General features: G+C 41.8%; 1 protein-coding gene across 1 annotated transcript; it reads right to left on the bottom strand.

Moving 5' to 3' along the window:
- Nucleotides 1–23,124: 23,124 nt before the first annotated feature.
- LOC100804276 (uncharacterized) lies at nt 23,125–24,942 on the bottom strand. The gene is made up of 2 exons (XM_006587192.4): nt 24,875–24,942; nt 23,125–24,710 (listed from the first exon to the last, which is right to left on the bottom strand). The coding sequence occupies exon 2, from the start codon at nt 23,926–23,928 to the stop codon at nt 23,341–23,343; it is 588 nt and encodes a 195-aa protein (XP_006587255.1). The 5' UTR covers nt 23,929–24,710; nt 24,875–24,942; the 3' UTR covers nt 23,125–23,340.
- Nucleotides 24,943–26,137: the final 1,195 nt, after the last annotated feature.

Below are 26,137 nucleotides of genomic sequence, written 5' to 3'. Positions count from 1 at the left end.
ATGTCACGCACGCCCTCCTCTGTTGGCCAAGCATTGGCATAAAACTCAAGGACTATTTCTGGATCAAACTTGGCCATGGGAGTGACCAGTGGTGCCCACCGCCGGCGCCCTATTTCTTCCTGGAAATCAGTATACTCGTCGTCCTTGAGCTGGACGCGTCGCTCCCGGAGAAACGACCATCCCTTAATGGCTTCGAAGCGCTGCTGGTGTATAACGCTCCTAAAGCGGTGACTGTCGTACTCCGGGGCGGAACTAGTTCCTTCGGCCACCTTGTCCTTCCTGGACCTCTTTGAGGCAAGCTTCCTCGGGGCCATTCCTGCGAAGGCAAACATTTGGAAAGTTAGTTTTAGTGGGACATTACTCTTAAAGCAAAAATGGCATATAACCTCCCCCCATAAATACAAACATCAATGTAAATTTAGAGCAAGCTTATGCGCCTATTTCCTTACAAACGTTCTCTTGCACAAGACATTTAACCGAAAAATGCACCCATATACAATCAAGGCAGCTTCGTTACCTAGATTATTTACACGTACCTCCAAGGTGTATTTGTTACTTACATCACACACATCTCCTTGGCTAAACTCACATACATGCATACTCAAGCATTTTGGGGCACCAAAAATTGCACATGTGCACATCTTGGCATTTCTAATACCTACATACGCAAACTTCATGATGAATCTTGACTATCTACACAATAAGGTGCTACATTTCATGCTCCTTTTTTCAAGTTTTTGCTACCTAAAGCCGCATGCAAATTCAAGCATATTTTCCTTTGCTGACTAAAATTGCATTCAAATTTAAAAGGTATATTTTTTTGTAATATGTTTTCTTCACATAACATGCAACATATTTATATATATTTTTTGTGAGACATTTTTTACTACCAAAAATTATATATACATACATTCAAGTATTTTGCTATTCATACCCAAAGTGCAAATTGCCAAAGGTATCTTGCTACCTATTCTAAACCTACACATTCATGACGAGCACAATTCCTAAACAACTAGGCGTAGGGAAAAAATTATAGTGTGGCCCATAGCTGATTGCTGGCCAAAAAGGGTAACCTTACCCAATATGCACCTCCTTTTGTATTCTTTTTGCATAAAATTTTAGTTTCTAGGCCTAGGATATATGTGGGGCAATTACTCTAGCCTTTTTCGGGAATGAATACATGTTCCAAAAATAGAAACTATGTACAAACCAAAATGCCCCATGGGTTGTTTCCTTACAAAAGTCACGCGCTAATGCCATTGAGGCATTTCACCGAACACTTGGTGGGCGCGCGTTTAGGCGTCAATAGCAAGGGAACGGGGACAATGTAGCATGTCCCATTGTTTCAAAATGCATTATAGGCCTAGGGCCATCCCATACAAACCTCTAACTCAACTTAATCAAGCAAGAAAACAAACCAAAATTGCCCCATATATTTGAGCACATTCCCACAATTTAGAGCACCAAAAGGAGATCAAAATACACCAATGAAAAGCTAGAAAGCTTAGGGATGGAATACTTACTTGTTGGTGATGAACAAAAATGCAAAATGGAATCAAAAAATGCGAAAAAGGATGATCCTAGGGCTGCAAACTCGTCAATCCCGTGGGTATGGCTTTTGAAAGGGGGGAAGGGAAGTTTTTGAATGCAAAAACGTCCCCCCTTTCGTCATTTTTATAATTTGGTGCAGGGGTGGCTCGCCCAGGCGAGCTAACCTGCATTTTTTTTTTTTTTTTTTTTTGAGGGGAACATTAACCATGTCCACTCCCTTCTCAGGGATCAGCATTTTGCCTAACTTGAACTTACTTAGGTCAGAATTAGGCGTCGATTACTTATTTTATCATTACTCTTTTCCTTTTCAAAACAAACAAATAGTAAAAGAAAGCTGCAAAATACAAAGGATACGGGGCTGCCTTGCAGCGACATTCCCTGCTTGTTTCGCACAGAGAAGGGTAACGATCGGTCGGTCGTGACCCCATCCCCGCTTGCGTTCATCCTTAAGCACCTGCAAGTAATAAATAACCAGGTATGGCCAATCTTGGCCGCATCATTACTCTACCTTGACTGGTTTCTGCCGTTTATGTTTTGTCTTCACTCCAAAAGGTAGCCCAAGGCGATCCTGCCCCTGTTTTACCACAACAATATACATGCGTATGCGTATGCGTATGCATGAATGTTTTCAAATGCAGAAAATTTAGGGAAAGTTGGTTCAGGTTCAATTCTAATTAAGCGCTTGGGGGATCCCATGAACTGAGCGGAAGGGCTCAGGCGATCACAAATTAACGCAAGGTGTGAAACTAACGTGAGGACTGAAAGCCTCAAATCCATGTTCATTTCTTTGAAAGATCGTAACAAGGGATACAACGGACCGGAAATCCCTGGGGGGAAATCTAGAAAATGCATAAAGGTAGAGAACATGCAGCGACATCCTTAATTGCCCCAGCTTCTAAGCATAATATCGTTTGACGACATCAGAGTTCACGGGTGAAGGTAGCTCTTCGCCATCCATGTTGGTAAGCACCAGGGCTCCTCCGGAAAAAGCCCTCTTCACAACAAAAGGCCCTTCGTAGTTCGGGGCCCATTTCCCTCGATGGTCCTTGACAGCATGGGACATTTTCTTTAGCACAAGGTCTCCCTCATGGAACTTGCGTAAGCGTACTTTCTTGTCGAATGCACTCTTCATTCTTTGCTGGTATAAGCGCCCATGACTCATGGCCGTTAAGCGCTTACCCTCAATGAGGTTGAGCTGATCGTAGCGTGTTTGAGCCCATTCTGATTCCTTTAATCCGGATTCTGCCAAGATCCTTAATGACGGGACTTCTACCTCAAATGGTAACACCGCCTCCATCCCATATACCAATGAGAACGGCGTTGCCCCAGTTGACGTTCGTACTGAAGTCCGGTAACCGTGTAACGCGAATGGGAGCATCTCGTGCCAATCCTTGTATGACACGGTCATCTTTTGGATAATCTTTTTGATATTCTTATTGGCTGCTTCCACGGCTCCATTCATCTTTGGCCGGTAGGGTGTGGAATTGTGATGCTGGATTTTAAACTCCTCGCACATTTCCCCCATCATCTTGTTATTCAGGTTGGTGCCGTTGTCCGTGATAATCTTTTTTGGCAAACCATATCGGCAGATGATCTCCTTCTTAATGAACCTGACCACCACATTCCTCGTGACATTGGTATATGAAGCCGCCTCGACCCACTTGGTGAAATAATCTATTGCTACGAGGATGAAGCGATGACCATTCGAGGCCTTGGGCTCAATGGCCCCGATGACATCTATTCCCCACATGGAGAAAGGCCAAGGGGCGGACATGACATTCAGAGGATGCGGTGGGGCATTGACATTATCCGCGAATGCTTGACATTTGTGGCACTTCCTCACATGGACACAACAATCACTTTCCATGGTAAGCCAGTAATAACCTGCTCTTAAGATCTTCCTGGCCATAGCATGCCCGTTGGCGTGTGTTCCAAACGAGCCCTCATGGACTTCCTCGATCATGTGATTTGCCTCCTTGGCATCCACACATCGCAGGAGTGTCATGTCGTGATTTCTCTTATACAGTGTGCCTCCGCTCATGAAGAAACTGGCTGCCAACCTCCTCAATGTCCTTTTATCGTTGTCGGCAATCTCTGGCGGGTATTCTTTGCTTTCGACATATCGCTTGATGTCGTAATACCAGGGCTTTCCGTCCCGTTCCTCTTCCACTTGGCAACAATGTGCGGGTTTGCCACGACACTGAAATTCAATGTAGGGTAGGTCCCCGTGCGGTGTTAGCTGGAACATAGATGCCAATGTAGCAAGTGCATCCGCCATTTGATTCTCCTCGCGGGGAACATGATGGAAGGAGATCTCATCGAAAGTCTCAGCCAACTCCTTGATGTAGGCTTTGTAGGGTATCAGCTTGGGATCTCTAGTTTCCCATTCTCCTCTCAGCTGATGGATTACCAACGCTGAGTCGCCGTACACCTTGAGTAGTTTGACATCGGAGTCAATTGCTGCCTGGACGGCTAGGGCACATGCTTCATATTCGGCCATGTTGTTGGTGCAGTCGAATCCTAACCTGGCTGTGAAAGGTACACATTGATTGTCCGGAGAGATCAACACTGCGCCAACGCCATGACCTAGAATGTTTGACGCTCCGTCAAACCATACAGTCCATTTGTCCCGATCTTCGTCCAACTTTTCCTCGAACAAGGCCATGATGTCCTCATCCGGGAATTCCGGATGCATGGGCTGGTAGTCGTTAAGAGGCTGTTGAGCCAAATAATCTGCCAAAGCGCTTCCTTTTATCGCCTTTTGGGTGACGTAGACTATATCAAACTCAGATAGCAAGACTTGCCACCGGGCGATTCGTCCTGTGAGAGCTGGCTTTTCAAAGATGTACTTAACTGGGTCCATTTTGGATATCAACCAGGTAGTATGGCTCAGCATGTACTGCCTTAAGCGATGGGATGCCCATACTAAAGCACAACACGTTCTTTCGAGCAAGGAGTAATTTATCTCACAGGTCGTGAACTTCTTACTTAGGTAGTAAACAGCGCGCTCTTTCTTCCCAGATTCGTCATGTTGCCCCAGCATACACCCCATTGACTCGTCCAAGATTGTCATGTACAAAATGAGAGGCCTTCCAGGTACTGGTGGCATAAGCACGGGAGGATTCATTAGGCACTTTTTGATCCTTCCAAAAGCCTCTTGGCAATCCTCATTCCACCGGTCAGTTTGGTTTTTACGCAAGAGTTTAAACAACGGCTCACAAATGGCGGTGAGCTGCGATATGAATCTGGCAATATAATTCAAGCGCCCCAGGAAACCTCGGACTTGCCTCTCTGTACGGGGTTCTGGCATCTCAAGGATAGCCTTCACTTTTTCGGGGTCTACCTCTATCCCTTTCTGGCTTACAACGAAACCAAGCAATTTCCCTGATTTGACCCCAAAGGTACACTTAGCGGGGTTCAACCTTAATTGATATTTCTTAAGCCTTTCGAACAATTTCCGCAGGTTGACAAGGTGTTCTTCCTCAGATTTAGATTTAGCAATTATGTCGTCCACGTAGACCTCGATCTCTTGATGCATCATATCATGGAACAAAGCTACCATGGCCCGTTGATAAGTTGCCCCGGCATTCTTGAGTCCAAAGGACATCACCTTGTAACAGAACGTTCCCCACAGGGTGACGAAAGTAGTCTTTTCCATATCCTCGGGCGCCATCTTTATCTGATTGTAACCAGAGAAACCATCCATGAAGGAAAATAAAGCGAAATTGGCCGTGTTATCTACGAGGATATCGATGTGTGGTAACGGAAAATTGTCCTTGGGACTGGCCCGATTCAGGTCCCGGTAATCTACACACATTCGTACTTTCCCACCCTTTTTAGGAACTGGTACGATGTTGGCAACCCATTCTGGATACCGAGCGACGGCCAGAAATCCAGCGTCAAATTGCTTCTTCACTTCTTCTTTTATCTTCAAGGATGTTTCGGGCTTCATTCTCCTCAATTTCTGTTTTACTGGGGAACACCCGGGATTTAGAGGCAATCGGTGCTGCACAATGTCAGAACTCAAACTGGGCATATCTTGGTATGACCAAGCAAAGATGTCTTGGTAGTCTTTTAGCAGGGTTATTAATTCTTCACGGATAGGTGCGGTAATGCCTGTACCTATCTTTACTTCCCTCTTTCCACTGCCAATTCCTAAGTCTACTAGCTCTGTTTCTTCTTGATGAGGCCCCATTTCTTGGTCCTCATGGGCGACCATTCTTTCTAGTTCCGAAGGAAGTCCCACATCCTCATCTCCTTCATCTTCCGTTTGATTCATTTCTTGCTCGAAGTTGATAGACGGGTCCCAGGTATTAGTACCTTCGGGGGACTCGTCATCGAATCTGCCGTTTTAGAAAAAGAAGTAAACATGCAAATGAATGAGAATGGGTAGAGACTAGGAACAGATGAAGAAAGATCCTTGTATTATAAATTCAAAAACAAAAGACACAAAGCCTTAACAAAATGAAAACTCTAAAGCCTAGGCCCAACTATAGAGCTTTTAAAACCGTAAAGGTTTACATTATGCTTGTTGCGTAAATGCCGGGGCGTTCCTCCACTCGCCAATTTCCCAGCTGGAAATCAGGAGGGCATGGTCGGACCAAATCCGAAGTACTTGGAACATCATCTTCACATATCGCGAACACTTGACCTTCGTCTCCCAGACCCGCACTTATAAAGCTTCTACTTATGTGGCAGGGCGGGCTTCCTTCACTTTCTTGTCTCCAACGCGAGCTCTGACCACTGTTCTTCCTTCCCGCGATGCCTCTTTTCATGTCCGCCTGAGTGGGCTTATAGCCTAAACCATACTTCCCACGATTTCCTTGGGTTTTTATCAGGCTAGTTATGCCGCCATTGTCTTTGCCTAAACCCATCCCGGGTTCATAACCGTTCCCCAACATAACTCGGGCCATCATTACTGCCGCATCGGACAGACAAGGTTGCCCAAAGAGGGAGTCCACGGAGGAAATGCTGACCACCTCAAAAGACTGGAAAGCGGTTTCTAACGATTCTTCTGCGGCTTCCACATAAGGCATGGAGGATGGGCAGCTTACCAAGATATCTTCCTCGCCTGACACGATGACCAAGTGCCCCTCCACTACGAATTTCAGCTTTTGATGGAGTGTAGAAGGCACAACTCCCACTGAGTGGATCCAAGGGCGCCCCAACAGGCAGCTGTAGGGGGGGTTAATATCCATTATTTGGAAGGTGACTTGACAGGTGTGAGGGCCTATTTGTACTGGGAGATCGATCTCTCCCCTAACCTCTCGGCGAGTGCCGTCGAAGGCCCGAACCACCATTGAACTTGGTTTTAAATGGGAAGCATTGAATGGTAACTTGTCCAAAGTGCTCTTAGGCATCACGTTTAAACTGGAACCATTATCGATGAGTACCTTGGCCACGATATGGTCCATACACTTGACTGATACGTGTAAAGCCTTATTATGCCCTCTCCCCTCGGCGGGGATTTCTTCTTCGGCGAAGGCAAGATAGTTGTTGGCAGTGATATTGTTGACCAGCCCTCCGAAACCTTCTACCGAAATATCTTGGGCCACGTGAGCCTCGTTCAGCACTTTTACTAGCAGAGCCCGATGAGGCTCGGAGCTCATAAGTAACTCTAGCAGCGAGACCCTAGCCGGGGTTTTGTTGAGCTGTTCGATAACCTTGAATTCGCTCTGCTGAATTATCCGAAGGAACTCGCTGGCTTCCTCTAGCGACACCTCCTTTCTACCATCCCTTTTCTCTGGGGGCCCCTTTGCTGGCATATCTTTATTCGAAGCGTGGGGTGCTTCGCCATCTTGTTCCTCCACCACTTTTCCTTTTCCTTTGACGTCGGCGGGTTGGACTGGTAGGTCCGGAGGTGCGAACACACGACCACTACGGGTCACACCGCTCAGCCCCGTGATATTTGTTACTTTAGCTGACAGCGAGCTGACGTCAGTGACTTCTTCTTCCTTCTTCCCTGGAGGTGTATATCTCCACGGGACCGCGTGACTATTTTGGTACGGGAAAGGAACAGGTTTGGCCATTAAGGGGTGGCAACACCGCTCCCCTCCGTAGATTGCATGCATATATGCTGCTCTTCTTTTCCTTTAATGCCGACTTCTAGTCGACCTTGGTCTATCATCCGCTGTAACAATTCCTCTACTTCCAAACACGTCTCCATGTCATGCATCTCGCCGGAATGTAGCAGACAGGAATCCTCCTTACACCCACTATGGGGAATTACACCTCCCTTTTGTAGGGCCTCAAAGATAAACCTCCTAGGGGTTGCCACATCTCCTAAAGGTTTGGACCTGTGGGGCCTATCGGATTCAACTGCATTAACTGCTCCCCCTCCATGATTGGCGAGCGGGTTGGTCCTCACATTGGGCCGATCCTCTTGGAAAGTCAGCCATCCGGCATCCATTAGATGTTGGACCTTGTATTTAAGGGCCAAGCATTTTTCGACGGAATGCCCCGGGGCACCCCCATGGTACTTGCAAGTTGCATTAGGGTCATACCACTTCGGGAAAGGGAGTTCGAGGACCCTTCCGGGAGTTACCACGGCCAAATGATTGGCGATGAGGGATGGTAGAAGATCTTCGTACGTCATCGGGAGCGGGGTGAATTCCGGCAATGGCCTTGGAGGGAAGTTCCTTGTCGTGTTGGAATTACCGGCCGGTCGAGCCGTGTTCGGAGTTGGAACTTGGGGAGCTTCCCTCTGGGTGGGTGCCTTAGGCTGCACGGGTGTTGAGCTAGAGGCGTTCCCAGCATGAGCCGAGAAGCTTGGGTGATGTTGCGCGTACTGATGGGTACCATGAGGTGTTTGCTGGGGTTTGACCCATGCGGGTGTTGAAGAGACGGCATGGGCATCTCCTTCCTTCCTTTTTGCCCCTGTTGCCCCGATTCTTTTGGCGTTCACGTTTGTGGAGGAAACGTAATCAAACTTTCCTCTCTTCAATCCAACCTCGATTCTTTCCCCGGCAAACACCAGATCCGCAAAGCTGGACGGCATGTAACCCACTAGCTTCTCATAGTAGAACACTGGCAGAGTGTCTACCATCATGGTGATCATCTCTCTCTCAACCATGGGAGGAGCTACTTGTGCCGCCAAATCCCTCCATCGCTGCGCATATTCTTTAAAGGTTTCACCCTCTTTCTTAAACATATTCTGCAGTTGAGTACGGTCAGGAGCCATATCAGAATTGTACTGATACTGCCTTAGGAAGGCGGTAATCAGATCCTTCCAAGTACGGATACGGGAAGCTTCCAAATTAGTGTACCACACTACCGCAGCTCCGGCCAAGCTATCCTGAAAGAAGTGTATCAACAGCTTTTCATCTTTAGAATGAGCGCCCATCTTACGGCAGTACATCTTGAGATGGTTTTTGGGACAAGTCGTCCCTTTATACTTATCGAAGTCCGGCACTTTGAACTTCGGGGGAATAACAACATCGGGTACTAAGCAAAGATCCGTCATGTCTGCAAACGGATAGTCCCCAAATCCTTCCACAGCCCTCAATCTTTCCTCAAGGAGATCGAGCTTCCTCCTTTCTTCAGTTGCCGGGGGCAGCCCTTCCATAGACAAAACTATTGGCGATGCTGCGATGTTGGGTTGGGGCAACGTGCCTGGTGCCGGCCCTTCGGGGATCGGGGGATAAAACTCGACATCCCTCCGAGCATAATCTTGAGGGTCTTTATGGACTTCGTCGGGCTGCTGAGGAGGCTCTTTTTCATGGACGGGAGAAGCAATGTGGCCCGCATCTTCTTGCAAGATGGGTGGTGAATAGTTGGGCGGCAATCCATAAGGGTAAGCCGCTCGGTTGTATCCCAGGTGAGGGCTGCCATCGTGCCCCAGTGTGCCCCTTCCCCGTCCTACTATGTTTGAGGGAGGATGGTGCGTAGTTGCCAAGAGAGTCGGGTCTGCTTCGGCAACCGAACTGACAGCGGCGGCAGTGGCCGCGTTCTTCTCCATGAGCTGTTTCATACCTAACATGGCCTCCATCATGGAGGCCATTTGTTCTTTCAGAGCCGACATGTCGGCTTTCATCTGTTCCTGCGTCTCCTCTTGATCACCCATCGTTCTAGATTTGGATCTGGTGCGATAGGGATCCCTTGCGGCGCGTTTAGTTATGGTGTTTTTCCCTAAAAAACCAAACGTGAGGAGTGGGTAAAGAAAGAAAATGCATGCTAGAGATGAGATGTAGGAGTGATTTGATTTGCACAAGTTTTTTGGAGTAGGAACATGGGACCAACTCATTTTATTTCAAAAAGGAAGTCATATCTAGTCAAGGTCTAAGAGACCATACAAGTTTCCTAACGATTTCTAATTATGTGGGCCATTAAGTCTATCATATGCTGACAATAGCCGAGAAGCCCATGAATCTCTTCGGGGGTGGAGTAGGTGTCTGCCATCGCCTTGGCCTTGGCTAACAATCGGGGAAGTTCTTGACTCTCGTTCAAGGTAAGAGCAAACCGATCCATCCACATGGTTGCCTCTTGGTGTAAAGAGTCGATCACCCTTCCTCTAGCCTCTTTTTCCGCATATACTTGAGCATACTCATCCGCGATTCTATGCTCGTGGGCCGTGGCCAGACCTAACTCTTCTTCGTACTTGGCGATGATAGCTAACATGTTGGTCTCTGTCTCGCATAAACGCTGAGACAAGCTTCTTTTGGACCTTGAACAAGCAATCAACTCCTCTTTCAGAACCATGCTATGTGCTCGCGACTGGTCCCTTTCTTCCCTTCGCAACTTGAGTTCACTATTGCTACCCCATAGAGCTCCGCGAAATTTGTTCCGGCCATACTCTTCCTTGCGAGCCCTCTTGGTCTCTCGTTCAAGGGCTCTTGCGGTAATTGCATTCTCTTCCCGTAACCCGGCACACTTCTTCCGAACGTGTGTAGCAGCCAACTTGAACTTCTCCTTGGCGAGTTTTGCCTTTCCTAACTCGCTTTTGAGAGCTTAGACTTCCTCGTCCTCTTCCGGTGCTTCAAAATTTTCTTCGCTGACGACTTTTAACTTGGCGAGCCAATCTAAACCTCGTATGCGAACTTTCAGCCATTCGTGGTACCCACCAATGATGCCATTACGAATGCCTCTAAGCTCTTGATCTTTCCTTAACGGGGTTTCCCATGCCTTATGGATTCTTTGTATAGTCTTGGAATTTTGTGCGCCGAGATCCCTCACAAGGAAAGGAGACATGCTTTCTTCCGTCGGTGCTCCCCTCATGGGGTACCCTAGTTGTCTTATAGCGAGCGTGGGATTGTAATTAATACAACCCCTCGTTCCTACCAGCGGAATGTTTGGGTATCTTCCACATGAGAAAAGGACTCCTTCTCTTCCTTCCTTCCATCGGGGGAACCAACTGATTGTTCTACTTCCTATCCCGGCCAAGAGCTGGTCCCAATCCATTCTCCTCTTTTCAGTACACGAGCGATGGCTCAGGAGCGGACATGGATGTCTTGTGTCTTGTTGGAACAAGTGTGAAACCAACCAAACACAGAGGGCGGGTAAGCAACAGATGATCCGTGCGCTACTCTTCTCGCACCTTCGGTCAAATGTGTCAAATAGATCTGCCAAGACAGCTACCACCGGACTTTCCTTGCTATGGTGGTAGGCAAGGAAAGCGTCGATCGCTGCTAGGCCTACCAAACCATCCACGTTTGGAAAGAGGACGACCCCAAAAATTAGCAAAGCTAACACATCCATAAACGGGACCCATTCTCCTTGATTGGCCATACCCCTCGCTTTGTCTTCTAGGTACTTCTGTGGTAGGCCCGCTATGCCGTTCCGAGTCTGTTTTATGCGGTCCAAACCTCTTGCGGAATCCTTGACCATAGTTGCAATTCTGCTCAAGGAGGGGAGACATCCGGAGGAAAGATATGGTTTTCTTCCCCCGAGAGGACATCCTAGAATTTCTTCAAATTCTTCAATGGTTGGTACTAATTGGAAGTCTCCGAATGTGAAGCATCTCAAAGGCTGGTCGTAGTATTGGGTGAGTGATGCAATGGCTTCTATGGACACTTCTGCTATGGTCAACTCTAAGATCTTTCCGTAAGTCTTGCGGAAGGCTTGCATTTGGAGGGGTTCCATCAACCGCCCTAATTCCTTGATGCTGGTGGTATCTGGGCTTTTGATCTTGACTTGGTAGAACCTCTTGCCGGTTTGATTTGTTCCCATGCTTACTAAAGTGAGACAAAAGCTGGTGCAAATCAAAACTCCGATATCTCATGGGTGGGATGGATGAATGCATGAAGAAATGCATATGACACAGATGCAATTTACGAATACGGGGGTCCGGGGAATTTGTCCCCTTCTTAGATACGATGTCTAGGGGTAGCGAAATTCCCCAACGCACGTTTTTAAGAAGGCGACACGGACCCTCCGTTGGTTGGTTTACAGCAGGGATCAAGACAGAACCCATATGCAATGCCTATGCAAAAGACACAATGCGGGAATGTGCACAGTATGACAATATTTACCGAACATAAGCAAACGGGTATATGATACTCATGCATGGCAGTGTGAAAAATGGCACGCAGCGTGTTTGCTTCGTGCCCCTATTTAAGGGACCTATAAGGGAGAGAACTAACAAGGCTTTTAGCAATAATCCCCAAGGTAGTTATATCTCTCTTGATGGTTTCTAGAGGTATCATCCCCTTTGAAGAACATATTGTAGCAGTAGGGACTACTAGCAACAATAGGTTTTTTCAAAGAGAAAAGCTCTAGATGAGGGTTCACTGTAATCAAGCAAGTCGGAGACCTAGCATGATCACAGATTCACCTCCACTCCTTATGCTCCCATGAACCCGGGTATAGGGCCCTTTTTCACTCATAGTGTGTGCAAATAGTGTTGGTGTTTGTGTGCATCAAATGAATAAATATTTACTTCATGCATACATTTAAAACGCACTAAAAGCAACAAAGAGTTTATATATACAAGAACATAATGAAAGGAAACCAACAAAGGGGTAAGTCACGGTAAAACATTGCACAAAATTAAATGGCCTAACTCTCTAAAAACAGTCCCCAGTGGAGTCGCCAACTGTCGCAACCTACCCTTCGGTGGGAGGGCGATGCGAGACTCGCGGGATGCGTGTTCCACGAAAGGAATACGCGCGGAGTCGCCACCAACGTTTATTTGAGGAAAACGTCGGAAAAACCGGAAAAGACGCGATCTACGAACTTTTTAAGTGAAAGGTTCGGGAGTTGTATTTACGCACGGGGAAGGTATTAGCACCCCACACGCCCGTCTCAAGGGACGGCAGCCTTTAATCGAATGTGCAAACATGACTTTGATTTTTATGTTCCCTTTTATGTTCTTATATCCTTTATACCCTTTTTATATTTTCTCTTTTTGTGGTCGACAAGGGTGTTTCCCTTTGCTCCTACGTATTCCTCAATTTGGGATGAGAAAATCAGACCTACGTAGTTCTTTTTTATCAAGTGATGCCTTTTTTACTTAAGTGGTGATCATTTTAAGGCGTTGGACCTTAAAAATGATCCATTTTACTTAGTGAGAAATTGAAATGACAAACTTTAAAAGCCTATTTTTGTGGACGAGCTTGACTAGGCGAGTTGATCTTAGCCTTAGTTTCACTTTAGTTATTAATCAATTCGATTAAGAATGAGAAATCCCAAAGAGAAAACGTCCGATTGATTTTCCGCTTTATTTCACTAAAAAGATATTTTTTTGATTATTATATTATTTTTTACCTTTTTTTGATTTCCAACGTGGTTACGGCATGACCGAACGGTCGGAATTGATTTTAACCGAAGTTAACGGATAATATAATTCAAACGTTCGGTGGAAATTTATTTTATTTTTAAGTTAAGCGAGAAATGACTTAAGCAAAATGGCTTAAGCATGTCAACAGGGGGTATAAAAAGTAAACAAAACGAGAATAAAAATGCACGAAACACAATGTGGACCACTACGGGTACATAGAATGAATCGAAAAGCTTGGTTCGAGGTACTTACCCGTTGAAGATCGAAGAACGATGAAGAACGAATGAAGAACGTCGAAGAACGGTTGAAACCTTTGCGAGATTCCTCACGGAAAACGTTACGGAAACGTTTCGGAAGTGCCTCGGCTTAGATTTTCTTCACGGAAACAATTTTTCCAAGCAAATTCGAAAGAGAGAGAAGTGCCTAAGGGGCTGGACCCCTTTCTTCTTCACTTCCTCCCCTATTTATAGCAAAATAGGGGAGGTGGTTGCCGCCCAGCTCGCCCAGGCGAGCTCAGCTCGCCCAGGCGAGCAGGGTTGCTTCCTCCAGAAGCAACCGCCTTCTGGAGGAATCTTCTGGAGGGCCCAAATGGGCCTGGTGCTATTTGCACCCCCATTTTTACTAAGTACACCCCCCTCTGCTGTTTTTTGGTGATTCTTTTTTCGTAAAGTTACGGAAACTTACGAATTTCGTAACGATACTTGTTTTCTTTCCGTAATGTTACGGAACCTTGCGGATTACATAATCATCCCCTTTTTGACTTACGGAATGTTACGGAACCTCACTTAATTATGCAACGATGCTTCCATTTGATTTCCGGTGTGTCACGGAAACTTACGGATTGTGCATCAATATTTTTTTGGTTTTTCGGCATGTCCTGGAATTTCACAAATTGCCTAATGATGGGTGCCAAGCACCTCACGAGGACCAAAGAATGGTCGCACGTCATCGAGCAAAGGTCCCCGGACGAAATTAGGGTATGACAAAAGTCTCTGAGAGTTTCAAGCTGTTTAGTCAACAACTTATTTTGTGCCAACAAAGCATCATGTGATGTGAGCTCCAACAAACTTCTCTTTGTGGAAGTGTGAGTCCTATCACGCAATATGGCATGGTCACTGGCTGCCATGTTCTCAATCAATTCCATGGCCTCATCAGGAGTCTTTAATTTAATTTTTCCCCCAGCTAAAGCATCAAGTAACTGTTTAGATTGGGGGCGCATGCCATCAATGAAGATGTTGAGCTGAATGGGTTCGATAAACCTATGAGTGGGAGTCTTCCGAAGTAAACTGTGAAAGCACTCCAAGACTTTACTCAAGGATTCATCTGGAAACTAATGGAATGAAGAAATCATTGCCTTCCCTTCAACTGTCTTTGACTTGGGAAAATACTTCTTCAAGAATTTTTCAACTACCTCTTCCCAAGTTTTCAGGTTGTTCCTTTTGAATGACTGCAGCCATTTCTTAGCTTCTCCAGCTAGCGAAAATGAAAATAGATTGAGTCTTATGGCATCTTCTGAAACTCCTGCTATCTTCACAGTATTATATATTTCAATGTATGTGGCTAAGTGAGCATAGGGATCTTCATTTGGTAAACCATGGAAAAGATTGCCTTGAATGAGCTGAATCAATGAGTGTGGGTAGGAAATGTTTGTTGCTTGAACTTCTAGACGAGCAATGCTAGTTAAAAACTGCGGCATGGTAGAACTAGAATAGTCCTCAAAAGTCACCCTTGGTGGTCTATCTTCTACCATTATGGTTGCCTCAATGGTACCAATTTCAAATTCTTTCAGATATTGATAGGGAATGAAGAAGAAGATTCAAATGATAGAATCCTCCCTTCACCAAGGTCAGTTGGCCTATGTTGTAGCTCCCCTCTTTTCTTTGCTGCGTTGTTTCTTCTACAAGTCGCCTCAATCTCCAAATCCAATGGAGCTAAGTCCTCTGTTGGGGTTTTACCTCGCATATAAGAAGCAAGCTACTACAGAGCAGTTAACCAAGACAAGAGATTAGATTAAATTAGAGAGAAATAACTCTATAAAAACAAATTAATGAATAAAGAATGGTTGCTTCCAAACTGCAATATGCATACTAAGTAAAAATAAAATCCTCGATAACAACGCCAAAAACTTGTTAACTAATTGGCAAGTTGTCACAACCTATCCTTCGGCGGGAGGGCGACGCGGGGGCTCATGGGTGCGTCTTCCAAGGGAGGAAAATGCGCAAAGTCGCCACCAATGTTTATTCGAGGAAAACGTCGGAAAAACTGGAAAAGGTGTGGTCTATGAACGTTAATCGTGAAAGGTTCGGGAGTTGTTTTTATGCACGGGGAAGGTATTAGCACCCCACGCGTCCGTCACAAGGGACGGCAGCCTTCAATCAAATGTGCAAATATGACTTCAAAATTATGTATTTTTCCCTTTTTTATGTTTTTATGTCTTTTATGCCTTTTGTATTTTTTATCTTTTTTGTGGTCGACAAGGGTGTTTCCCTCACTCCTACGTATCCTCAATTGCGATGTGGAAATCATACCTACGTAGTTCTTTGAAAACTAAACGTTGGTTAAGTTGTCTTTATCTTTTTTTCGCAAGATATATTTTAACCGAACAAAAGGTCATTTAAGGCGTTGGACCATTAAACGATCTTTTGATTTTGAAATGAGAGAAATGTTAAGGCGTTGGACCATTAACGATCTCTTGGTTTTTGAAAGTAGAGAAACGTTAAGGCATTGGATCATTAACGATCTCTTGGGGTGGTCGACAAAAGCGGGGCTTTTGCTCCTACGTATCCTCAATTGCGATGAGGAAATCAGACCTAGGTAGTTTTTGCAAAAGCGGTAAAGTTACATGTTGATTTTATGCTTTTGAACGGTCCATGTTAATCGATAAAAGCAAAGAGGACCGTTTAAGGCATTGGACCTTAAAACGGTCTTTAGTGATTTTTGCGGAAAAAAAAGCTTGATTTGTGAGTTGATTTTAGCCTTAGTTTCACTTTGGTTATTAGTCAATTCATTCAAGGAAACTTCCAAAGAAAAACGTCCGATTGATTTTTTTATTATTTTATTCAAAGATATTTTGATTATTTTATTATTATTTTTCAAGATATTTTGATTATTTTATTATTATTTTTCCTTTTTTTGGTTTAACTGTGGTTACAGCGTGAACGATCGGTTAGATTTTGTTTTAACGGTGATTAAATGAGATTACAACACAAATGATCGGTTGAAATTCATTTTATCATTTATTAGGTGAGAAAACGGCTTAAATAAACGGTTAAAAGCTCGTTAAAGCGAAAGAAAAGAAAACTGAAAGTAAGCGAAATTAAAGTGAAAGTACACAAAACAAGTAGGGACTACTAAGGGTGCATAGAATGGATTGAAAGATTCGATTTCGAGAACTTACTGGTTGAAGACTGGAGAATGACGAAGAACAAACAAAGAACGATGAAGAATTTTCACAGAATTGCTTACGGAAGCGTTACGGAAGCACTTCAACTCGATTTTTCTTCACGAAAACGTGTTTTTTGCCCAAAATAGCCGAAATGCATAGCTTAGGGGTCATGAATATTTTTGAAACAGCCCCTCTCCCCTATTTATAGGGAAAAAGAGAGGTGTTTGCCACCCAGAGGCTTCTTGAGGAAGATTTCTAAGTGCACCCCAATTACTAAGTTCACCCCCCTTTTCGTACTTTACAGAAAAGTTACTGAAGCCTTACAGAAGTGTTTTGGATTTGATTTTCATCTTTTTTTTCTCTTCCCTTTCACCAATTTTAAGTGAAATATGCTTACCCAAGGTTTTTGGAAATTTTACGGAAGCATTACGGAAGCCACAGAAGCCCCGGAAACCATTTTTCAAAAACGTGGAGGAGCTTGCCGCCCAGTTGCTTCCTCCTTAAGCAACCCAACTTCCAAAAATGTTCCGGAAGGGCCTAGATTCGAATTGCTATTTACACCCTATCTTGATAAGTTACCCCCCCCCCCCAATTTTTTGTGTTTTTGGCCGTTTTCTTTCCTAAATCTCATGAAACTTTACGGATTCAACCGTGATGAGTGTTAAGCCTTCCGAAGCGATCAACAACGGTCCTCAGATGAAATTAGAGTGTAACAGTTTATTTACACACACACCCCACTTTGCTAAACATTTTAAGGTGGTCAAGTGAAAGTCGCATGCCAACAAACAATGGTCCCCGGACGAAATTAGGGTATGACACAAGTGCACCAATTTGTCCAAGTAGTAAATTAAAACGGTAAGATCGAGTATCGTGTCCACAGGGATGCTTATACTTGAATGACGTGTATTTAATTTGTAAACAACTTATAATTGGATGTATATGAAATTTAGCAAATCATTCATGTCGCACAATAAACTATAACTTGTTTCTAAATTAAAATTGAATAATAGAAATAAACACCACACTTAGCGAATGAAAACAAATACCAAGGTGATTATGTCGGGGAGCGCCCTACTGAATCATCTCTTGACGTAGTTATGAAAGTTTTTCTTTATTTAATATTATCCTAATGTCACTTGCACCTATAAATTTACTCTAACCGTAATTCCTCACATGAAAGAGTCTAACCTTCCTAGTCTCATTCGCAATTCCTCAAAGAAATCAAACTAAGTGAGCACATGATGATTGAGATGCAAACCATACTAAATTACTTCACACTATTCCTAGAAATGAAGAAGCAAACCACATACATGGAAATAAACACAGGCAGAAGCAAAGACATTAGCAATAGTATTAAATATATAGTTAGAGTTTTTACATCAAGTGTGCTCAGTGGAAACTCCCCATCAATGGAACGTTTAGCCCTCCATTAACATGGAGAGCTCAAATACAAATGAACAAGACAGGGAAAGGATGAGTGGCTTGCCTCGCTTAGCGAGCTTCATGCGCTGAGCGCGAGCCTTCATATTTCACTTCCTAACTTTCCTTGCTTAAAATCTGAAAATTCCATCAAAAACATTATCAATTATCATGATGAGACTTCTACTGTGTAAAACTCATAAGAAGTCAGCTTTTTAACAATTTGCACAAAAAGAAGCCATAAATATGGAGGAACATTACTAATTTTCATCTACTTTTTAATGCATTTTGCACTCCTGAATATCAATTATCACTAGGATACAATTACAAGATCTAATACAAGTTGAGGCATGCTAGTATTGTTGTTGATGCCTTATCTGGTTATCTTGAACCTTTTAGTGGGTCTCTCTAATTACTTTTTGTACCACAATTTCTCTTCTTGGATGAACTTCATGTTGATTCTGAATTCTGGGAATTGTGTGATAAGTATCTTTAGAATCCTCCCTCCTTCATAAAGTATCCCTTTTTCTAACAGAGTCCTTTTCTTTTTTCACTGTATTTGGTTTAGTCACAATTCATGCTTCAAACAATTGTTGTTAAGAGAATTCCATGAATCCCTAGTTGGAGGCCACGCTGATATCACCAAGACCTTCAAACGTCTTTCTGAAAATTTCTATTGGCCTAACATGAAGGCTAATGTTCAACAGTTCATTGTTTATTGTTTGCCTTGTCAGCAAACCAAATATTCTCCTTTGAAGCCCTCAGGATTATTGTAGCCTTTTGCTTGCGCCACTGGCATTTGGGAAGACATTTCAATGGATTTTATGATTGGTTTGCCATCCTCCAATGGTTAGACTATCCTTTCTGTGGTGGTTGATTGTCTATCAAAAGGTATCCATTTAGGTTCCTTGCCCACTTCTTTTATAGCTACAAGGAGGTTGGATTGTTTGTTTCGATGGTTTGTAAACTGTTAGACAAGTGGCATCAATATCTTAAGAAGGGGGGGTTGAATTAAGATATTACAACTTATTTCCCCAATTAAAAATTCTAGTTAACTTTCTATTCAAGTTATAAATTCCCTTAATAATGAATTACTTAAATAATGATTCAAAAGAACAATTTGAATATGAATATAAAACAATAATAAATAAAGGAGTTTAAGGGAAGAGAAAGTGCAAAATCAGATTTATACTGGTTCGGCCACACCCTTGTGCCTACGTCCAGTCCCCAAGCAACCCGCTTGAGAGTTCCACTATCTTGTAAATTCCTTTTACAAGTTCTAAACATACAAGGACAATCCTTCCTTTGTGTTTAGAATCCTTTCACAACAAGAGACCCTCGGTCTCTTAATCCCTTTTCAGAATGAAGAAGAAGAGAAGAAGAAATCTCTCTATAAAGAGATAGATTGAACAATTTGAGCACTCAAATAATTCCTTATTGAATCACAAGAGTTTTGGCCAAGGAATTTTTAAGAGGATAAAATTATTTTGCTTTCTAAGAGGATAAGACCTTTTTGTTCTGAAAAACTCTTGTCAAATTCGTGTCTCAAGTCACATATATATAGGCCTTTGATAGCCATTCAAGAACCACACAAAAAGATGTGACTGTTGAGAATATTTTCTGAAAATCCCCTTTGGTAATCGATTACAGTATGTGTGTAATCGATTACAAGCTTTAAAATTTGAATTAAAAACGTTCAGAAACTGCTGGTAATCGATTACCATATATGTGTAATCGATTACACAGTGCAAATTTTGAATTCAAATTTTAATAGCTATTGTAAATCAGTTTTGGCCACTGCTAATCGATTACCAGAGAGTAAATTTGTTGAAAAAGACTTTTTAACTTAAAATTCTTGGCCAAACCTTTTGCTACTTCAATTAGAATTCCCTTCCTATTTAATATACCCTTTCTAAGACTCTAGAGACTGTCTTGATCATCCATCTTGAATATCTTTAATTCCTTTGTCTTGAATAAAGCTTTGAGACGCATGTGAAAACTTTGGCATCATCAAAACATTCAGCTTGATCCTTTGTCTACATAAACTGCATGGTATGCCAAGGAGTATCAAATTTTACCGTGATCCTATTTTTTTGGAGCCCTTTTTGGTCGAATTTGTTTAAGTTCAATGGTACTCTTCATCGGATGAGCTCGGCTTACCACCCTTAGAAGGATTTTTCTAAGTTCAATGGTACAATAGAACAATATTTTTGTGCATTGGTCCATCATAGTCCATTACAGTGGTTCCATTTTTTTACATGGGTCGAATATCATTGCAATACATTTATGCATTATGCTATTGGCTTTTCTCTCTTTCAAGACATCTATGGAAAGACTCCTCCTTCCATTCCTGCCTACATTGTCGGTTCGTCCTCTGTGGCAACTTGTGACTCGACCCGTATCTCTCATGATGAAGATTTTACACTTTTTCGTATCAATTTTCTCAAAGTTCAGAATCACATGAAGAAGTGGGTTGATCAACATCGTCGTGAGGTTGACCTTCCAGTGGAATCATGGGCTTACGTCAAGTTGTGGCCTTATCGTCAAACTTCCTTGTTCGGAGCAAAGTATCACAAACTAGCTAAGCATTTTTATGGTCCTTATTTGATTCTGGCCAAAATCAGTCTTGTAGCCTACAAGTTGGATCTTCCTTCCACTTCCAAGATCCATAATGATTTTCATTGTTCCGCTCTAAGACCTCGTATGGGTCCACCCCCATCCCCATTTGTCATTAATCACATTCCCCCCCTCCCCCACTTATGCAACAATGCTCCTATCATCACTCCTCTTACTATTGCTTGATTTTCGCACTATTGTAGTGGATGTTGTTCCCACTCGTCAAACTTTAGTCCAATGGCTTGGATTGTCTTTGGATAACACTTCTTGGGAGAACTGGGATGAATTGTGTGTTATCCACAACCTTAAGAATAAGTTTGCTTCCGATGGGGCGAGTATTGATATGGATCAGACTAGTAGTTAATAGACTGTGGAAGCCCAACAAGTTGTTAAGGAGAGGCCCAAGCATGTCAACATGAAGCCAAAGAATTGGACTGATTATATTCATTACAAATTATTATTGTAGTGGGGTTTATTAATGGATCATTCTATAAGTTAGTAGTAGACTTTTGTTATAGGGGAATTGGGGAAAATATTTGAGTTTGTTAGGATTGTTGTCCTTATATAATCCTTAATGTATTGGTGAAAATTTATCAATGAGAATATTGTTTATTTCTTGTCTCTAATATCTTCTTGGAGGTTCCTTTGTCCTCTCATTCAAAGAATCCCTTTTACATCATTCTCCCTTCTTTTCCTCACAGTGCAATTCATGAAGATTGGGTTTTGCCAATGCCATCTCTATGCTTGGGTTTACAGGAATGGATTCCCAACAATGACTTTGATTTGGACGATGACCTCAGAGTTAGGGGTTTCAATTGGGCTCTTTGTGAATTGCACCATCTCCTCGTAGCGCTTAACTTACTTTGTTGTGTACATGAACTCTTCGCATGGAGAAGAAGCAATCACCATTGTGGGATTTGGATGAGAGAGAAAGGAGGGACTAGAGAGAGAATGGAATATAAAGATAGATAGAGAGAGAGAGAGAGAGAGAGAGAGAAGCTAAAAGGAGCATTTGAGGGATATACAACGACAAATAGTGGGTTGGGTAGCCATTTTATTTGTGCGGGGAATTGAAAGGTTGTGATTGATTCTTGTTGTGCTTGTTTCTGTTTCGAAAGTGATTCTTGCTCGTGTTACCTAGGTGTGAGAATGGAGTTATGGTGATAAATGTTTAACTTCAATGTAGATGAAGCATGATGGTTAAAAGTTGTCACAAATTATTCAATCCTTTAAATAGCATGATTTCTAACGATTTTTAGCCGCTGAAAAATGTAAAAAAAAATAATAAAACATATATCATGTCATCACTTAACGACCAAAATGGACAAAAAAATGCTAGATGGAAGAAAACTTTGAGAATGAAGGCCAATTTTCGAAAAGTTAAAGGACCAAAACCATAAAAGTCAAAAAATTTGGAACAAAAACATAATATACTGTTAATTTTTTAAATTTTGACTTATAACTTGACTTATGAAATTAATAGGCATAGAAAGGATATATCTTGATTTAAGGGGGAAGAAAGTTAATTTCTATTTTCTTCCTAAATTTCAAAGTTTATATATCTATTTAACTTATTTCTAGGCTTAAAAAACATAACTTATTCTTATCCAATTGAATAGAATGTTCACTACCAACAGTGAAGATATCTCTAGTTATATTTTGTTTTTCTTAAGATACTTTCACTATCAATATATAACTATTTAATTTTAATTTTTTCAATTTTTATTTAAACTTAAAATACCTATTTAATTAAACAAGAGACTACCAATAAATTGTTAGTTCAGGTTGTATCAGACTTGATTCCTTTAAACAAACCAAAAAATTACATGAGACTAAATAATATTACCTCTGACCTTTTCCATAAAAAAACAAAATGATAATGTAAAAATCTATCATTTATTTCTTATAAAATGGACCGAAGTATATTAAAAAGCTTTTTACCCATACGTGTTATATACATAATATAATTTAAGCCTACTTCTTAAGAAAGATTTTCCATTAACTAGAATTTGACCCGCTTTAGGATTTTCAGGAATAATGGTCTCTTGACCACTTTAGATGTAGTAGTGCTTTGAATGACTTGGTAAATAAAATATATTTTTTAATATTGGATGTTTCTATTCTTTCTATTTTAATCGAGAGTTGTGTAATTTACTCTAAATAAAAATGAAATTAAAGAATCGCGTAGTAGATGATCAGTACTTTATTCTTGTATACTTCAGGATGGTTGGTACAATTTCTTATTGTATTAATAATTTACTATCTTCTCTTTTTACATTGTGTAAGTTAGAAAACCCCTTCCAGTTCTCATAATTAATGTTTAGTGGGTGATCATGAAACAGGGCCAAAAGGATCAAGTGTACAAATCCCACTAAGATCAAAGTTTATAAGTCCTCTAAAAAAAATTCATCCCTAACACAGTGTTCTAATAGACAGTAACAATTTTCTATTGCTTCTGTTCTCAATAAATTACTTTCTTCATCTTCAAATCATCCCGTTTATCTAAAATACACAATTCTGTTGCTAGGAAAATAATTTTTCAGTTTCATATCATCCGTTTATCTAACATTAGACCCCACATATTTGTTACTTAGTGCCCTGCATAAAACTCAGGAAGCAATCTTGATATTCAATGATATAGTGATACAATCTCTAATCAAAGGCAAATTTCATGCACAAAGTATTTGTTTCCTCTATACCTAAGCATCCTATTGTCTGCTCCAACACACCACATATGCCCCTGCAAGTCCAAATGCCCTTTCATTCCAGCCATTTTCCACACAAACTTGAAAATCCCAAGTGCCTGGTCCAATTGCTTCACGCCACGCCCGATCATCTTCTCACTATCTGAAGTCAAAATTCTTCCCATAAACAAGCAGAACTTGCCATCACTTCCATTTGCATAAACCCCACCACACATGTCTACTTCAATATCTGCCACCCTTCCATAGAGGTAATACAGTAATAGAGTGAATAAGCAACGAGACGAGTGACCCAACATTTTGGAAAGCTTCTTCTTCACTAGGCTCTCTTGATGCTGTGCTTCCTTGTATCCAACATTGTTGTCAACTAAAACATCCCTTATGTGCAAAAGCCCCTCCTTCATGATCTCAGCCTTAGCTACATTCATCTTTAACCTCCTTTCATTTCTGCAGCATTTGGCCAGATCATTGAACATCACAAGAACATCTTTCCATTTCCTGGAATTAGAGGAATAAACAGTTTTAGAAGGTGAAAGCTTCATCCAAGAAGAAGACTCGGGGTCCAAAAAGTCACCAATTTCACTCAGAAACCTCAAGCAGCTATGAACAATTTGGCCACCCAACAAAGCATTGTTGTCTAGGCCCCGGGAAGCCAAAGAATCCAAATCAACTGCAAAACCATTCAGAACTTTTTTAAGTGCACCAGTCCATATGCGGTGCTGAGTAACCTGCGGGCACACTCTGAATCAAAACAACTTTCTTTGTTGAGCAGAAACACAGAGAAAGTTGCTCACTTTGGTCAACGAATCAACCACCATAGGCTCTCTTTCAGTTGCTTTACCAAATGGGGTAAAAGATTCATGTTTTGCATTTGTGATGAAAGAGGCCAGAACATGTTTCATTCTGTGATGAACAAATGGAGACTCAACAAACTCACGAACAAGGGACTTGAAGGTGCACATTTCACGCTCAACGTCATCACAAAAAACGGTCGAATTGCTATTAATATCAACAAGCCTCCCATTAACTGAATCCACATTTGCTAGCAAATGGGTCAACTCTTTCACCTTGGGAAACTCATTCTGATACCACTGCAAGTTGAGAGCCTCTTTTGAAGAGTGATAAAACATGGAGTTCAGGTAAAAAGCTGCAGACTTGCTGGTTCTAATAAAATGATTTCCACCGTAAAGTAGCTTCCAAAATCTACAACTCATTGTGCTGAAACTAAGAATCACCTTCCAAGCAAGTAAAATAAAAGCCCAACGACGGTAAGAAAAGTTTCTTGTTTTCTTTCAGGCATTTTGTCAAACACATTACAGTGGCCCTGAAAAAGAGAAAATAAAAGGTCACGTTATTGTAACTACAATAAACTAGCATGAGTGAATTGGGGAACGCCATGAAGGAACAGAGAAAATAATTTTGAGGACAGGAACAGGGTCGATTTATTTAAGGAAGAAGGGAGTCAGAAGAAATAGACACACCACTGACCTGGCATTCAGACACGCAGCAAGCAAGCGATGCAGTTGTTCAGGTCACACTATTTTGTGCAATAAATTTAAATTATGCTAACCCAAAACATTTAGAGTTAAGAGTTTAATGGCTATGGAGGAATTGTTTTTATTTAATTATAAATTATCGTTTAAATTAATTTAAAATAATTATTTTAAAATTTAATAAATAACATATAATTAAATAATTATGTAATTTTTTAATAATATAATCCGTATATAACCATTTTTTTTTAATTTGAATACATTATTTTTGGGAAAAATGTAAATTATATTAAACCTAAAATGATACAACAATAAACGGGATATACCCCACAGGTAGAGAAAATCAAAAGTCTCCCTAATACAAGAAGGCCTATATCAAGATGTTAAAAAAAATGCAACAGGTGCGCTTGTCTATACATAAGAAACTTAATCTTACTAATAACCTCTATTACAGAAAATTGATAATCTTCAAAAATCAGCTTGTTCCTAGACAGCCATATGTAGTAGACTGTAATTGCTATATCCAGACAACGTAATTTTTCTTGAACACCTGATGTGGATCTGCCCCTAATTAAAGAGTCAATAATGCGCTGTAAAGAAGTGAAACGCCTACGGAAAGGAGTCAAATCACGAATGTGAGTCCAAACTTGGAGAGATTTCTTGCAAGAAAAGAACAAATGAGCATTTGACTCAGCCTCATTTGAACATAAAGGGCAGAGGGAACCCTTGTTCAAAAAAACAATTTTGTCAAGAGTAAGCAGCCGGTTCCTTTTATCAAGCCACAGAATGAAAGACATCTTAGGGGGGATTGCTGGGTTCCATATAACAGAACACCAACTAACAGTAGGCTTGACACCTCTAATGTATTCATAGACTTTGCCAACAAGCAATTGTTCATTGGTGCTCCAAGATTGAATCCTCTTTTTGGCCTCTTCCGTACTTAGCTCTTTGGAGATAATAAAGTCCCTTATTTGAATGATTTTCTTTATCAAAACTGAATCTGATGAAGAAGTATTGTAATTCCACACATCGCTCCCTTTGAAATAGTAATGGTGAACCCACCGAACCCATAGAGAATCTTTCTTACAATGAAAGTCCCATAGGATACGGGAAAGAAGCGCAAGGTTCCAGTCCTTGAGATTAAAAAAGCTTAAACCCCCTTCTTTTTTCGAAGAACAAACTACTGACCAAGCAACCAAGGGCTTGTTTTTTCCAATATCCGTTTTGCCCCACAGAAAATTACAGCACGAAGCGTTGA

Source organism: Glycine max, chromosome 9 (genome assembly GCF_000004515.6).
Source record: "Glycine max cultivar Williams 82 chromosome 9, Glycine_max_v4.0, whole genome shotgun sequence".
Lineage (NCBI taxonomy): Eukaryota > Viridiplantae > Streptophyta > Magnoliopsida > Fabales > Fabaceae > Glycine > Glycine max.
This window is presented reverse-complemented; position numbering and strand designations above follow the sequence as displayed.